Source organism: Macrobrachium nipponense, chromosome 27 (assembly GCF_015104395.2).
Source record: "Macrobrachium nipponense isolate FS-2020 chromosome 27, ASM1510439v2, whole genome shotgun sequence".
Taxonomy (NCBI): domain Eukaryota; kingdom Metazoa; phylum Arthropoda; class Malacostraca; order Decapoda; family Palaemonidae; genus Macrobrachium; species Macrobrachium nipponense.
Genome location: NC_087216.1, coordinates 26,024,136 through 26,041,635, shown reverse-complemented (window position 1 = coordinate 26,041,635; position 17,500 = coordinate 26,024,136). Strand labels below are relative to the sequence as shown.

Genomic DNA, 17,500 nt, shown 5'->3' with positions numbered 1-17,500 from the left:
TCTCTCTCTCTCCTCGTGCTGCTATAGTAGTATAGGTACCTACCTCCTGCCTCCTATCTCCTCCTACTGCTGCTGCTGTTGCTGCCGCTACCCAGTGAGGGCCTCCTCCTCCTCCTCCTCCTCCTCCTGCCCAGTGCCTCCTCCTATTGCCTCCTCCTATCTCCTATCTCCTCCTATACCACCCCGAGTCTCATCGGCCTCGTATTTTTATGGTTTCTCTGTTTTGCTGCTGATTGCTGTTTTCTCCTACATTCCTCCTACTCCTCCTCCTCCTTCCTCCTCCTCCTCCAATTCCAAACACTCCCCCTTCCCCACAACAACTTTATTAACTTTTATTCTTGGTGTTTTTTTTCTATAAAAAAATATAAAATCGGAGTTCGGGGGAGGGGAGGGAAGGGGAAGGCCGCAGTAATGGGCTGAGAGAGAGAGAGAGAGAGAGAGGGGGAGGGAGGGAGGGAGGGAGGGAGGTGTTATGGGTGGGGGAGGGAGGTTGTAGCTGTTATTGTAATTGGTTGTTATTTGTGACTTGCATCTTGTTGTAGAAGAAACAGAGAGTGCTGTATGTAATGGTCCCACGATGGCTGTGGTGATTTCAAGTGATTTAGTGGAAGGGGTAGAGGTGGGGTGGGTGGGTTTGTTTGTGGGGGGTTATTTCAGGGGGGTGGGAATGGGAATGGGAATGGGGGGGCGGGGGCTGGGAACTGGAAAGCATATTCCCGAACTCGCTATTTCAATGCAAATGAGCCACCAAGCAGTTATTCCGCGCAGTCATTGGCGGAAGAATTACGACGAGTCCCCGAATCAAAAAATAAGCCCCAAAACAGTGCAATAATGGCGCTATAATTAAGGGGGAGGGTGGTAGGGGGACCGCGAGGGAGGTAGGGGGAGGGGCGCGGGTAGCTCCGCTGGCCATTGGGCGCCATTACCAGCAGCCGTTGCGAGTTTAATTAGACACAAACACACAATCATCCGCCAGGCAAAAACGACCTTATGTCTCCTGGACGGCTGGTGGTGGTGTGGTACGGGATGGCTAGTGGCACTACCAGTCTGGTACTGGTATAATGGTGACCAGTGCCAGACGTACGATTTTGTCTTATTATCCGACGCCCTCCTAATTCTCCTCCTCCTCCTCCTCCTCCTCCTCCTTTTTTTTTTTCGGGGGTCGCCTAAAGGCCAGGGTGCCACAAACGAGACGGGGAAATCGTCCCAAATATTTATCTCTAGATATAATAATCGGCCGAGTCGAAGCCACTGACGTCTTTACATTAGTAGATAAAGCTCCTCTTGGTATATTAAGTCGCCGCTGTGTCCGCCATATTTTTTTTAAAGCCTCGGGGTGGGGGAAATGTTGCACACATCTATTACGGAACTGTCTCTCTCTCTCTCTCTCTCTCTCTCCTCTCTCTCTCTCTCTCTCGTGAAGTATACGCTGGACTGGATGAAGTGTCTCTAAGTTCCTCCAAGTTCCTCACAGTTACTCAAAGTTCCTTCAAGTTCCTCGTTCCCTTTTCTTTTATTAGCGGAACGGATTGCACTAATTTGAGGCGGACATGACGTAATTGAAAGTAATTATGATGTGTGGTAATTAGCGAAGTAAAAGAAGAAGCATATTGCGAAGAATTTAATTCCATTCAGATCGTCAATTCGACTGTTTTGTGAAGGCATTGTCTTAGCTATTTTGATTTGAATTCTGTCTTGATTTTGCAAATTGTAAATGAAATGATTAACTCATTCTCTCAAGCAGAACTCGGTTTTTATGCGCTGCTTCAGGAGCAAGAGCCCGTGCCAGCACGAGGCTTAATCTTAAACAACAACAGCAACAACGTATCATGCGTGTAGGAAATGTAGAATTAACCTTCCGTTGATGCAAAGGATTAAAACACAGAACAGTGATGCGAAACGGAAAACTTATTAAATAAATAAATAAATAAACCGAAAACTTATTAGATAAGTAAATAGATAAATAAATAAGTATATAAATAAATAAATAACATTTGTACCTCTCGTCCAAGAGAGTGCAAATTGGCACCGTCATGGCAAGCTACATAATGTAACTTTCCCCGCGGCCCCAAACGCATAACATCTAATTATTTCTCTACATTATCTAATCTCTCTCTCTCTCTCTCTCTCTCTCTCCTCTCTCTCTCTCTCTTTATTCCAATTGGTCTCCGAAACTTCCGATATCATATAATGTGTATTGGCTGAGGGGTCGCCTCAGCCATGATTAGACTCTCCCGAGCAGATTTTCAATTTCGGTTTAATTCTAATAGTGACGAAAAATGAGACCCAATCTCGCGCCCGTCACAGTGGCTAAGAGATGCGCGTACACCCACATACACATACACACACTTACACACACACCTACACGCTCTCCTCCTCCGAAGACACGTAATGGAATGGAAAATGCTTAACGAGTAGCTGTAATGACGACGCGGATCAATACGAATTATTATTGAAGGCAGATTGAGACGTGTTCCCGCTGGTATAATCCCCACAGTTGCTGCGTATTTTAAAAGATGTTTAGTTAACACGAGAGTGCCGGAGGGAGGAGGAGGAGGAGGAGGAGGAGAGGGTAATAGCAGCAGCAGCAGAAGCAGGCAGCAGCAGCAGTGAGGACGAGGAGGAGGAATAGGAGGGGGAATAGGCGGGGGAGGAGTGACGTAGCTTTAATTCCTTGTTAAAGTTTATGTACTAGGAGTCTTGACGGCTGTTGTGCCGACAGTTACTTTGGTTTTAGAGAATTGCTTGGAAGCTTTGTCAACAATGCTCAGTTCTGATAAAAGGGGATCTCTTTTTTTTTATCTATATGGAATTGGGTATGACTTGTTTTCTTAACTTTGGTTAAGGGATTTTTTTTTTATCTTTTTCCTTAACTGGTAAGGGATTTTTTTTTATCTATCTCCTAACTGGTAAGGGATTTTTTTGTATCTACCTCCTTAACTGGTAAGGGATTTTTTTTTATCTTTTTTCATAACTGTTAAGGGACATTTTATCCTTTTCTTTAACTGATAAGAGATTTTTAAAAATCTTCTTCTTTAACTGATAAGGGATTTTAAATCTTTTTTCTTAACTGATAAGGGATTTTTCATCATTTTCCTTAACTGATAAGGGATTTTGTGTATCTTTTTCTTCAACTGGTAAGGGATTTTTTATCGTTCTCCTTAACTGGTAAGGGATTTTTAAATCTTTTTTCTGAACTGATTTTTATCTTTTTCCTTAAGTGATAAGGGTTTTTTCTTTTTCATTAACTGATAAGTCTTTGAAGTCTTTATATCCGATCTTTCAAATCTTTAAAGGAAGTCTTTTAATTTAATAATAATAATAATAATAATAATAATAATAATAATAATAATAATTCAGTCCCTGTTTGTCTGCCTGTCTGTCGGTCAGTGAGATTCCATGAATATTCCAGATTGCTTAATGAACCGGATCATTAAAATTTGATTGATGCAATTAAGAGGATTTGTAGCCTGTCAATCATGCACGCGGAGAGAGAGAGAGAGAGAGAGAGAGAGAGAGATAACATTGTTACAGGCATCAGCTTTGTGTAACATTGCTCGCATCAACGTACTGTATATTATTCTGACGAAAGAAATCTAAGAAAATATTCTTCCCAAAATGTTTTGTCAGTAATGAACTCGAAGTCTGATAATCTCAAATAAACGCACATTACTCCCTCGTAGGTTCATCTATCAGTTGCTAATCGTATTTCAACGTTTCTTCCAAGCCTGGGCTGTTAAAAGACCCCAAGTTACTCAATTTATTCGCCTTCTTTGTTGTCAATATTTAGAATCTATTGATTCCTCTTCTTCTTCAATCGGTGCTCGACCTCAAAGTCCACAATATTTGCCCTCCCACGCCCCTGCTACGATCCCTTCTTGTGGCCTTTATGTCCTACCCCGAGGACGGGAGGGGGAGAGAAGGAGGGGTGACACCGAGGGGCGGAAGTCTATGAGGTGACGAAAAGTCACGCCTTGGCGGAAAGAGGTCTATAAAGCCCCCCCGCAATGTCTTCAGGAGGGGCGGGTGGGCGGGCGTCCCGTAAGCTAGTGTCCCTCGCTGTTTATGTAGTGTTTATCCATGACCTTGTAGTACTGACCTGGAAGAAGCTGACTGAGTCTCTCTCTCCCTCTCTCTCTCTCTCTCTCATGACTATGCACCGAGGACCTCGAGATTGAATGAGGGTGGAACAGGGACGACAACAACGACCCAATTGGCCGTTAATGGGGTCACGTGCAGTCGTTCGCCCGGGGTCGTTGGGTTGTTATGAGCCACGTGTGTTGACAACTCGGCTGGTAACGAGGATAGGGGGTGGTCGCCTTCGCCGGATTATTGGTGGGAATTGGAGGGATTTCAGGGGAAGGAGGAGGGATGGAGAGAGGAAGGAGAGGGTGGTGGAGGAGGAGGAGGGAGGAGGGAAGTGTCAGATTCGTCCGAGATTGTCTTCTCTGTTCTTAGGGGATGACCCCTTCAAAAAGGAATTCCAATTGGGGTGGTCTTATGAGGCCTCAAAATGACTTCAGAGAGCTTTCAAGAGGCTTCAGAAAGTTCCTGGAGGCTTCAGGAGGTTTCACGAGGTTTCAGAAGGTTCCGGGAGTCTTCAGAATGTTTCACGAGACTTCAGAGAGCTTTCAAGAGGCTTTAGGAAGCTTCAGAAAGTTTCAGAGGACTTCAAAAGGCTCCAAGAGACTTCAGAAGGTTCCAAAAGACTTCAGAAAGCTTCAGATGATTTCAGGAGGTTTCGAAAGGCTTCAGAAGAATTTAAAAGGCTTCATCTGGCTTCTTACGGCTTCAGAAAGCTTCAGAAGTGTCCAGGAGGCCTCAGATGGCTTCAGAAGGTTTCAGAGGACTTCAGAAGGCCCCAAGAGACTTCAGAAGGTTCCAGAAGACTTCAACAGGCTTCAGCGGGCTTCATTGAAAGCTTCACAAGCTTCAGGAAAGCTCAGAAGGAATGGGCTTCAGAAGGATTCAGATGGCTTTCTTGCTCTCAGGAAATTTCCTGAGGTGTGAGTCTGCTGATCCCATCATAATATGCTCTATCTATAAGAGAGAGAGAGAGAGAGAGAGAGAGAGAGAGAGAGAGAGAGGGCGCGAGTCTATCATAGGCCATCTCCTAACACCCTCCGAAAACCGAGAGATAAGACTGATCAGGGTCAGCCGTAATCGCCAGTGTAATCCCCGATGTAATCCTGAGGTAAAAGACAAACAAAAGAGCTTTTGTAAACCCCCAGCGTCCCTTTGACACCACTACACCCGTGTATCCCGGGGGCCTAGGGGGGGGGGGGAACAAACACCCCCCCCAGCCCTCCCTCCGCTAAAACTGATCGGGCGAAAGCGCAAACACGAGACGGCGGAAGATAAGAAGTATCGGGCACGTGCCGCGCACGTGTCGACGATCTTACGTGTCCCCCCCCCCTCCCCATAGAATCCCCTACCCCCTACCCTTTCCCCTTAGAGGACCCGGACGTCCCTTGAAGGACCCTGGAACACAAGACACACGCCCAGAGAACATTATAATGGCTCGGGAAATCGAGTCGTCACTAAACGGCCGCCCTCCTTATACGTGGGTTTGAATCTCGTGACGAATTTGGTTAAAGTGGGCGGGAGATGGGCGGGAGACGATGATTGGGACGGGGGGAGGTGTACGAAAATAGGGCGAGCGCGCTCGTAAAAATGATGAGGAGGAGGAGTTGGTGGAGAGAGAGAGAGAGAGAGAGAGAGAGAGAGAGAGAGAGAGTGTGTGTGTGTAGTGAGCAGGCCGTCGGAGTAAAGGCGAAAATTAGTCAGTTACGGCAGGAATAGGTTTTGTTTTTGTAATTATTATTATTATTATTATTATTATTATTATTATTATTATTATTCCCTGAACAACCATGTTTCAGTCAGGTCCTTCCCTCTGACCTGGTAATACTGTCATCATTAATATTATTAATATTACTATTATTATCATTATCATTATTATTATTATTAATCCCTGAAAAACCATATGTTTCAGTCAGGTCCTTCCCTCTGACTAAGTATAATATCATCGTTACTATCATTATTACATACTATTATTATCAGCATCATTATTATTATTATTATTATAATTCCTGCGACAGCCATCTGTTTCATCTGAGTCCCTCCCCCCTTCTTGGCACAGGTCTGCCGACGATGACTTTGGACAAAGATGGCAAGAAGAAGCACACGAGGCCAACCTTCAGCGGGCAGCAGATCTTCGCCCTCGAGAAGACCTTCGAACAGACCAAGTACCTGGCAGGACCCGAGAGAGCCAAGCTGGCCTATGCCCTTGGCATGACGGAGTCACAGGTCAAGGTAAGAAAGAAGCTGTTGGCCTTGGTAAGACAGAAGCGGGTGTGATGGTAGTGGTACGAGCAATTTTTTTTTCTTGTGGATAAGGGCCTATTTTTTTAATGGGTTTTAATTGACTTTATTGGGGGGCTAACTGCTGTTTTTTTGTGTTTTTTTGGGGGGTAGTGTGATGGGCCGTTTTTTTTGTGGGGGAGTTTTTTTGGTGATGGGCCTGTTTTTTTTTTTATGGGTTTTAATTGAGTTTTTTTGGGGGCTTATTTTTTTTTAGGTTTTTTTTTTGTGGGGGGGGCCTTTTTTCTCGTGGGTTGGGGCCTATGGTTTTAATTGATTTTTTTTGGGGCTATGTTTTTTTTTAGGTTTTTTTTTTTGGGGGGCACTTTTTCTCGTGGGTGGGGCCTGTTTTTTATGGGTTTTAATTGAGTTTTTTTTTAAGGGCTAACTGGTGTTTATTTTTGTGATGGGGTTTTTAATGATTTTTTTTAAGGGGCAGCTTTTTTGTGGGTGGGGCCTGCTTTTATCGGTAAGTTTTAATTGAGATTTTTTGGAGGTAACTCTACTATATAATTGTATATTTTCGCGACATTATTATTATTAATATTATATTATTATCATTTTATAGATAAAACAGAATTTCCCACATTTTAGAACGTAGTACAGAATAATACTTCACTATAAAATAAATTAGACCATTTAAATTCATTTCAAAAAATAAAAGTAATAATAATAGATTTTAAAAACTCGGAAAAACTTTTGTATGAAACTTGGGTCCTGTTTCGCCCAAAATTTTCAAGTTCATCTGTCTTTTGAGACTTCATACAGATGTTCCCCCGTCTCTTGAATGACAAATGAAGAGAGAGAGAGAGAGAGAGAGAGAGAGAGAGAGAGAGAGAGGTTTTCCGTAAAAGGATTTGCAATGCAAATTCGTCGTCCGTTGTCTGAAGTTCTCAAAACCACCTATGAAATTAGGTGAATATAAGAGAGAGAGAGAGAGAGAGAGAGAGAGAATGCTGTTAATCTGTTACGAAATGGAGTGATTAGGGAATACATGAAAACGACAGGAAAAAGAGAGAGAGAGAGAGAGAGAGAGAGAGAGAGAGAGAGAGAGAGAGAGAGATGCTTTTTTATATTAAACTTAAGAGAGCAAAATTTGTGTCAACTTTAAAAAAAAATTTCGGAAAAAGTACGATTACACACAAACTTCTAAACGGAGAGAGAGAGAGAGAGAGAGAGAGAGAGAGAGAGAGAGAAGGAGGCCACGAGAGTGAGATATGTCAGCCTCTTGGCCGGGGATGTTAACAACATCATCTAAACGTCCGTAGCGATTGTATGGGGGAGAGAGAGAGAGAGATAGAGAGAGGGAGAGGTAGAGGGGGAGGGGGCGCCTGCATCCCCCTTCCCCTTAGATGTTCCAGCACGCTGGAAAACATTTTACACTCATCCATAATTTATCACATCTCAATCTAGCGGCGATGTGGCCGCTCGAGTTATCTCGAAGGAGGGGAGAGAGAGAGAAGAGAGAGAGAGAGAGAGAGAGAGAGAGAAGAAGAGGGGGGAGTGTCTGAGTTGGAGGATCTTCTTGTAGCAGAATTCCTTTCCCGGAGACGCTTATGATTATAGTTTTTTTGTCGTAAGAATTCCGAAATGTTAAATTCCGTAGCAACTATAGGTCTCCCTCTCTCTCCAAACGAAGAGAAATGTGTCCCTATGATTTTGAGGTATTGTGATGTCAGAATTTTAGAACGCTAAATCTCGGGGCGAGCGTAGCAATTCTCTCTCTCTCTCTCTCTCTCTCTCTCTCTCTCTCTCTCTCTGTTCATGTTTTTTGTACCTCGACTTAAACGACAAAATAATGACTTGAAATATGACGATCGGGATATGTCAATTCTATCATTCTGATCGGACACTCCAAAAGTTATCGCCCATCCGCACTCACGCGCGTGCGCAAACAGACAATCACGCGTAGACAAACAGACAATCACACGCACATACGCACAAGCAAGAAAACGCAGAGAAAATATTATAGAGACCTAAAATATTATACGTGAAATATGTCAATTTTAATCGTGTAATCGTACACCCGAAAAGTATTAGTCCTTATTCTCACACGAGTGTGAAACACACACACGTAATACACACACATACACACACACACTCAGAACATATTTTAGTGGCCTAATATATTGTCAATGAAATATATAGTATATTTCAAATTTGTAATCGTACACCCAAAAAATATTTGCCCTCATTCTCACGCGCGTATATGTATACACACGCACGCGCGCGCACACACATAATACAAACATACACACACGCGTACTATACTCACACACACTCACACGTACTTTGCACACTCAAACAAGCACGTTCTAAATATATATATATATATATATATATATATATATATATATATATATATATATATATATATATATATATATAATATATATACGTTCCATACACACACATACCATACACATACACACACACACACACACACACACACGCACCGAAAATTAAAAAAAAAAAGTTTGAAATCCTCCTGTTCTTCCGAAGAATAATGGCAGCAGTTGGGACTAATGTTTGTCGATGTCGAAATGTATTTGCGACAAACTTCTCGTTCGTCTGACAAACTGGGAGCTGTTGGCCGAAACACGGTCTGTTATAATTTGGCAAATGGGAATATGGGTCCCCGTGTCACTTTTTTTAATAGTTTTTTTTTTTTTTTCTTTTTACAGCTGGGGCATACGTATGCTGTTAAAATGTCGGTTTTGTATTTTTTTTTGTATTTTGTTATGTTGTATTTGTAATTTTTTTGGGGGGTGGGTTATTTAGCTGTCTATCAATAGATATATATATATATATATATATATATATATATATATATATATATATATATATTACACTAAGTACTACTGGCGAAGATCATGAACATCAGAGTGAGTCGGTTTTATCAAGTCTCCGGATTTGCAATGTTCCTGAAATCTTTTTTAGCCGTCGTCATCCTCTCTCTCTCTCTCTGTTTTCTGTTTAAATGGAAGGATATGCTTTGCGACTAACAGAGTAATTGCCGGTAAAGTATAATAGATTTACATTAGAAATGTACACATGTTCGAGGTCAGGCTGTTTCATACCCCAGTAATTCGCTGGCGAGCTCCATTCGCAGGCAATAAGTAAATCCTTGCCCATTCGCCCATCCAAGAAATCCCTCTACACCCTCTGGAACACAGTCGCCCGCCGGAGTTGATCGAATCGGCGTTCTGGAGCCCTTCGTGAAACCTAACCTCACCCTAAGCCCCCCTCCCCTCTCTCTCTCTCTGAAGGACCTACCGAAGCCGATGCGTCTCCGCGGAGTGGCTTCGGATGGAGCCTGCGAATTGTCTTCGCGTCTCTTTTCTCTGACTTTCTCATCCAACCACCACCAGCCGCCAGCGCCTGTCCCCTCCCTTGTAAGGGCGTGATCGATTGCGTGTATTCCATTTTACGCCGGATTATGCTTCTCTCTCTCTCTCTCTCTCTCTCTCTTTTGCCCCATGGGAAAATCTTTCTATCTTTCGTTTTATGTATTATTTCAGTAAAGATAATTTGGGAGCGCGGGGAATGTGTCGGATCTGTAAATTTAAGAGTATATACATTATATATATATATATATATATATATATTATATATATATATATATATATATATATACATATATATATATATATATATATATATATATATATATATATATATATATATATATATATATATATAATATATATATATATATATATATATATATAATATATAGATATATAAAGACTTAATAACTGGAGTATTCGAAGGGCAACACGCCCCTGCTGCTAACATTGTAACGTGCCCGGATGAATAAGGTAGTTATCACCTTTCCGAAAAGTGCCAATTTACGATACTTCCGAATTATCAATTTCTTCCTTTCCTCTTCCATAGTTCCTCGTTCGTTATTCCTGCTTCCGTTGAGTCACTTTATTCCTTTCTCTTCTTAGTTCCACTTTTCTTAGTCTCACTGAATTACTTTACTTTCACTTACTTGTTCCTTCTCTCCTGTTCGTATTTCCTCCAGTTCCTTCTACATTCTCCTCCTCCTCCTCCTCTGCAGAGTGCTGCCTCGGTCCCTAACCCCCTCCTACTCCCCACCCCACCCACCCGCCGCCCGCCACTACTCCAAGATGTGGTTAAGATATCCGCTATCTCTTCATTACCCGGCGGGCGCTATCTCTTCACCACATCGTGGCATCATCACCCGGCTCTATTTGAGGGGCTTTCTCTCTCTCTCTCTCTCTCTCTCTCTCTCTCTTTCTTTCCGTGAGTGTTGTCTCTTTGCGATAGATCTGACTTTCTTTCTCTCTCTCTCTCTCTGTGCGAGACCGTTTTTTGTACGATGCCTCTCTCTCTCTCTCTCTCTCTCTCTCTCTCTCTCTCTCTCTCTTCTTTCCGAGGTGTGTTTCTTGCGATGGCTCTCTATCTCTCCCTCTCTCTTATTTATAACTTATTCATAGAACTCTCTCTCTCTTTCTCTTTCTTTCTCTCAGAGCGATGGTGGAGGAATAATAGTAGCGGGGAGGGGGGCGGGTGGTGAGGGGAAACGGGGGGCGTCGCACCCGCGTCATTCGGACATAAAAGGGCCATATCTCTCTCTGGCGGGGGCATATAACTATATTATGCCTTAATTTCATGGTAACCCTGATGGAAGTTTGAAGGACCAGGTCTTTGGCAGGTGGCGCCCTGGCGAGAGACATCAAACGCAGCACTTGACGAGGAGAGAGAGAGAGAGAGGAGAGAGAGAGAGAGAGAGAGTTGGAAAGAAATGGGGCTTCAACCTTCTTCCTTCTTCCGACCTCTTCCTTCATCTTTCTTCCTTCTCTTTCTATTTCCTATTCTTCGTCCTACTTCCTCCTCCTACTTCCTCCTAACTCCTCCTCCTCCTCCATCCTCAAACGCCTTCAATTAGACGTAGCTCGCATGTTTGTTTACATCTCTCAGGACGGGAAGTATAGGTACATGTCTTGATGACCAAATTAGGTCACACGAGGTCATGTAAGGTCGTCCTCATTTGCGGGAATGACCAAATAATGTCATATAAGGTCGTATTCATTTGCGGGAATGGCCAGATGAGGTTATATAAGGTCTTATTCATTTGCGGGATGACCAAATAATGTCGTGTAAGGTCATATTCATTTGTGGTTTGATAAAATAAGGTCATATAAGGTCGTATCCATTTGCAGAATAACCAAATGAGGTCATATAAGGTCGTATCCATTTGCAGAATAACCAAATGAGGTCATATAAGGTCGTTTGTTCATTTGCGGGATCACGAAATAAGGTCATATGAGGTCGTATCCATTCGCGGGATGGCCAATAGTCATATAAGGTCATCTAGGGTCATCTAATCAGATTACCAAGCGGATTAATTGGACGTTCGTCGGTCCTCGACGCTGATTGGAATTGCTTGTTCGTCCGAGCTGTTTTTTCCTTTGGAATGCACGTTATTTTGGAGAGAGAGAGAGAGAGAGAGAGAGAGAGAGAGAGAGAGAGAGAGAGAGAGAGAATATTCATTGTTGGAGTTATTCAGATTTGTTTAGCGGGGAGAGAGAGGAGTATAGTTTCAGAATATGTAAAAGTTAACGAAAAAGGAAGCCCAAGGAAGAGTAACTTAGAGAGAGAGAGAGAGAGAGAGAGCCCAGAGAGAGAGATTAGAGAGAGAGAGAGAGTATTAGAATAATTTCAGATGTATAAGTTCAACTTAAGGAAGAGTAACTTAGCGAGAGAGAGAGAGAGAGAGAGAGAGAGGTAGGGGGAGGTAGGTGAGGGGTATCTGTAAAGGGCTCAAATTGGCCCGGTTCCACAAAATTCAGAAAGGTGTCCGGGTTCTCATTTCGTCAAATGGGCCATTGGTTCTCGAATCTAGACCCTACACTTATAAGGACCACTTACAGAATGAGACCGCTTAGGAAGACCACTTATGAAAACCAGGGACATTAGGTATTAGATTCTACATTGTAATCTGAAGACCATTTATCAAAACCATGAACTTTTACCAGAAATCATTTGCAGGTCTGCGCCGTTGCTTATATTATATAGTTCAGCTTTTAACGAAAAAAAGAAAGTAGCTTCCGTCAACTTTCTTTTTTTGAAAGTGTCCTCTCTCTCTCTCTCTCTCTCTCTCTCTCTCTCTCTCTTTCTCCATCCAATTTGTTTACATTCCCCGATGCCTTTTCTCTCTCCCTCCTTTCTCTTTTTTTGAAGACTTTCGTCCTTTCCCTAACGGGCCCCCACCTCTCTCTCTCTTCTCTCTCTCTCTCTCTCTCTCTCTCTCTCTCCTCTGCCTTTTTGGCTCCGCCCCATCGGGGTCCAGCGATGGTTCATCCCTTCAATTATGTCACCTCGACCAAAGAAATCTACATATTTATGATAGCCGATCTCTCTCTCTCTCTCTCTCTCTCTCTCTCTCTCTCTCTCTTCCATAACACGCTGTTGTCAAAACCCCGAGTCTCTCTCACTCTCTTCTTTCTTAACACACTGTTCTCCTCTCTCTCTTTCCCTCTCTGTACTTTCCTTCATAACATACTGTTGTCTAAACCTTGTCAGTCTCTCTCTCTCTCTCTCTCTCTCTTCTTTTTCTTCTTCTTCCATAACAAATTGTTGTCCAAACCTTGTCAGTTCCTCTCTCTTCTCTCTCTCTCTCTCTCTCTCTTGAAAATGCCCTATTGTGACAAATGTGTTTTTAGGAATGTGAACTAATTTTTTGGAGAGAGAGAGAGAGAGAGAGAGAGAGAGAGAGAGAGAGAGAGATAGATAATATAATATATATAATGATAATAATAGTATGATGATAACAACATTCAAGACCCAGAATCCACACCCCCGAGATACAAAATCCAGCTCCGAATCCCAGAAGTAGATCCAGAATCCTGACCCAAAAAGAGACTCAGAATCCAGACCCCAGAAAGAGACATACATTCCTGGCCCAAAATCCAGACCCAGATTCTAGACCCAGAAAAAAAAGACCCAGAAAAAAAGAGACCCAGAAAGAGACATTATTAAGTCCCGGCCCAAAATCCAGACCCAGACTCTTTTAGAGTAGACCCTTCATCCCAGAAGAGAATATAGACCCTGAATATCCAGACAGCGCTTAAGCTACAAACCACATACACACCATCTCTCTCTCTCTCTCTCTCTCTCTCTCTCTCTCTCTCTCTCTCCCTAAAAGATTTCACGGAGCATCATCATATCCCACCCGACAGCGGCGTAGCGATAGCGATAGCGATACGGACACCCACTATTTCATTTACATGCGCGATGAGGGCGTCATTATGACTCGCCCGCGATGATAACACGCCCTCATGCACGCCCGTTCTCCCCCCCAACTCTTTGCGCGCCCGCAAACGCCCACCCCCCCTTCCGCCCATTTTGGCACCCGAGTGCCATTTTACGGTTTAATGGAATGGCCGCGTCATGGAGAAAGATAGTCTCTCTCTCTCTCTCTCTCTCTCTCTCTCTCTCTGTCTGTCTGAGAGGAATTCCCTTGGAATTCTCCTGGAATGACCTGGAATTGCCGCTTCCGCCTCCGCCGCCGCCGCTAGCCGTTCCAGATCTGGGAATTTGATAAGCGTGACTCTCTCTCTCTCTCTCTCTCTCTCTCTCTCTCTCTCTCTCTGTCTGAGAGGAATTCCTTTGGAATCCTCCTGGAATGGCCTGGAATTGCCGCCTCCGCCGCTGCCGCTGTTAGCCGTTCTAGATCTGGGAATTTGATAAGCGTGAAGATTTTTGACGTAATGTCGCCCTGGTAGTTTGAGAGGGAAGTTGATTTCTTTGCGCTCTTGGGAATATTTTTGTTGATAATACTTTCATTCGTTATCTAAATAGGCGCAGATAATACTTACATAGTTTATAGAAACAGAAACATAATACTCGCGTAGTTTATAGAAATAGGAGCAGGTAATACTCTCATTAGTTATCGTAATACCAGGGGATATTAGTTCACGTAATAGAAGTCTATAATACTTTCATTCGTTACAGAAATAGCAGTAGATAATACTTTCATTCGTTGTCTAAATAGAAATTTATAATACTTTCCTAAGTTATCGAAATAGAAGCACATAATAATTACAAGTAAAGTTTGTAATATATTGATACACAATGTATTAATAAACAGTACAGAATCTTGCAACTGAATACAATCGATCTATACGTCAAGAAAGTCTAAACTACTTTAGACGAGAAAGTCTAATCTACTTTAGACTTCAAGAAAGTCTAACTTACTTTAGACTTCAAGAAAGTCTAACCTACTTTAGACTTCAAGAAAGTCTAACTTACTTTAGACTTCAAGAAAGTCTAACTTACTTTAGACTTCAAGAAAGTCTAACTTACTTTAGACTTCAAGAAAGTCTAATCTACTTTAGACGAAAAAGTCTAATCTACTTAAAGAAATCAGACCGGTTAAGTGGGCCTTATGCCAACCCTGTCTCTTATTTCTGGAACATCCCTAAAGTGCAGGTCCAAGGAGGCCTGACGTAGCCTTGTGACCTCTGACCTCTGAGGAGGTTCCTACTTAAAAAGAAACAGCTAATTTTGTTCCAACACTGACAGATATCCTGAGCACGTCTCAATGTGACCCAAATGATGTGAAGATTCTACCCAGATCCTTCGTCAGGAGGAACCTTTAGTCCAGACATCCGCTAACAGCCAAGACGCCCCTTCAAATAAACAAGAACCTCGTCCATTAATTGAAGGAGAAGGTGCTGAGAGAGAGAGAGAGAGAGAGAGAGAGAGAGAGAGCCTGTCTCTGTTTACAATGTCAATCTACTTACGGGGATATTGGGTGTTAGAGGCAGAGGCTATCATTAGGACCTACCTCCCCTCCTCCTTTCTCCTCCTCCCCCTCCCCCCTCTCTCTCTCTCTCTCGAAGGAGCTGAGAGCTAGAGAGAGGACCTCCTCGGGAGGAGCTTTAGATCTCCCACGGTCATTGAAGGGCGCCTCCATACAGCTGGGGACCTCATCACCAGCATCTGGGGGGTGGAAGGAAATACTTGAGAATACAGGTGATTAGGTGGTTATGGATTTCGTGGTTGGGGGGGGGGGGGGGGGGGGGGGGGAGGGGGGGGGGGGGGGGGAGGATGCTTGTTTAACAAGCTGGGAGTTCTTGGTCCTTGTCGTGTGTTGTATGTTGTATAAATCCTGTATACTTATACTTCATTATTATTACACAATTCACTTACACAATTCATCGTTGTATTTTTCTTACGAACAATCGCTGTTTGTAAATGCACAAGCGTACAATTTACAATAAACTACAACTCAGGTAGGAACAATTATACCAATATGGTCTCTACAAACCTCCATGCGTGTATGTCTTTGTAAATACAAAGAGAGAGAGAGAGAGAGAGAGACAGACAGACAGACAGACAGAGAGAATTATATGTCTATGCATCTGAATGTCTTTGTAGAGAGGGAGAGAGAAAGACTGGAACGGGTGACATAGAAGCATATGCACACATATAGGTTCTCTCTCTCTCTCTCTCTCTCTCTCTCTCTCTCTCTCCCCTTCCTTCCCTGCAGTTTAGCTAACCCCTGCTTTCTCGTCTAGTCACAAGGGCTTAGGGTAAACAGTCCCTTCCTCCCAGCTAATAGAAGAGCCACTTGGACGAAATAGAAATTAGCTGGGAAATCTATTTAATCTAACCCCGTTGTTATTATTACTATTATTATTATTATTATTATTATTATTATTATTATTATTATTATTATTATTATTATTACTTGATGAGGGAGTTCAGAGGATTTTAGGATTATACTGAAAAAATACGAAATATTTTTCAGTAATTTTCGCAGTCTATACTTCTACTTATGTGTTTAATTCCGCTATTTTCATGATTAATTTGTTTTGCCTTACTCGGGAGTAATCCTACGAACTACTTTGTTGTTGTTGTCTTCGTTGGTGTTCTTACTGTTGTTGTTTTTTGTTGGGGGGGGGGAGGGGGGGCTGGTTAAGAAAGCCTTATGGAAAAGCCTAACAATGTCTGAAAGAGGTGTTTTGTTTTGAGGAATTTGAGGGTAGGATATTTACAATTTATTTATTAGAATGAAAAGGTAAAAAATTAATTGTGTGCTTGTTAAACAGGACACAACAATAATTATTTCTAATAGAATACAGCGTATTTATTCTAGTTTTCGTCGGTGAAACAACGCACTCTTTGACCGAAGTTAGCACGGCCCCGAGTAAGCTGGAAGTCGGATCACGCCTTGTTCGATGAAAAAAATCAATTTCAGCATTTAAAAATAAATAAATACAACTTGTTAAAAAATTTACAATTTGTTTTAAAGATACTGATGCCGTTCAAAAAAAATAAAAAATATTACTAAATCTATTGTTTAAAATAAATCTCAAGTCTGTTTTATGGATTCTGATGCCATTCGTAAATAAAAAAAAATTTTCTTTACATTGTTTACAACTTTAAAAGCTATTTTACAACTTCTGATGTCGTTTGAAATTCAACACCGTAATTCAATCTGTCTATGAAAATCTATAAGCATAACCTACGCATAAATGACAGTGCTTGCTCTATATATATGAACCAAATAGCTTGTCATTTGAAAGCCAAAAAATTATTCAGTCCATCTTTAAAATCTATAAAACAAAATTACCCAGAAAGCCTACCATTTGAATCTCCAAAAAATATTATTCACTCTATAAAAATCTATAGAAATAAAAATTACACAGAACCTGGCATTTGAAATTAAAACACTTATTCAGTCCATCTATAAAAATCTATAAAGATAGAAATTACCCAAAGAACCTACCATTTGAAATTCAATAACAAAAATTGTCACTTATAAAAATATATAGAAATAAAAATTACACAAAAGACCTAGAATTTGAAATAAAAAACTTATTCTGCCATCTATGAAAATCTATAAAAATAAAACTTATCCAAAGAGCCTACCATTTGAAATTCAAAATAAAAACTATTCACTCTATGAAAATATATAGAAATAAAAATTACACAAAGGACCTAGAATTTGAAATTAAAAAACTTATTCTGCCATCTATAAAAATCTATAAAGATAAAAATTACCCAAAGAGCCTGCCGTTTGAAATTCCAAAAAATTATGCACTCTATAAAAGTATATAGAAATAAAAATTGCGTAAAGAACTTGTCATTTGAAAGT

At 41.7% G+C, this 17,500-nt stretch overlaps 1 protein-coding gene across 2 annotated transcripts in view; it reads left to right on the top strand.

Moving 5' to 3' along the window:
- Positions 1-17,500, top strand: part of LOC135200948 (homeobox protein Nkx-6.1-like) — a 94,576-nt gene that overhangs the window by 25,685 nt on the left and 51,391 nt on the right. The window contains exon 2 of one of the 2 annotated variants that reach the window (XM_064229724.1): positions 6,170-6,315. In XM_064229724.1, coding sequence (XP_064085794.1) covers positions 6,170-6,315 — 146 coding nt within the window. Of the gene's footprint in view, positions 1-6,142; positions 6,316-17,500 lie in introns of both variants that reach the window. The other variant, XM_064229723.1, reaches the window with a different exon arrangement.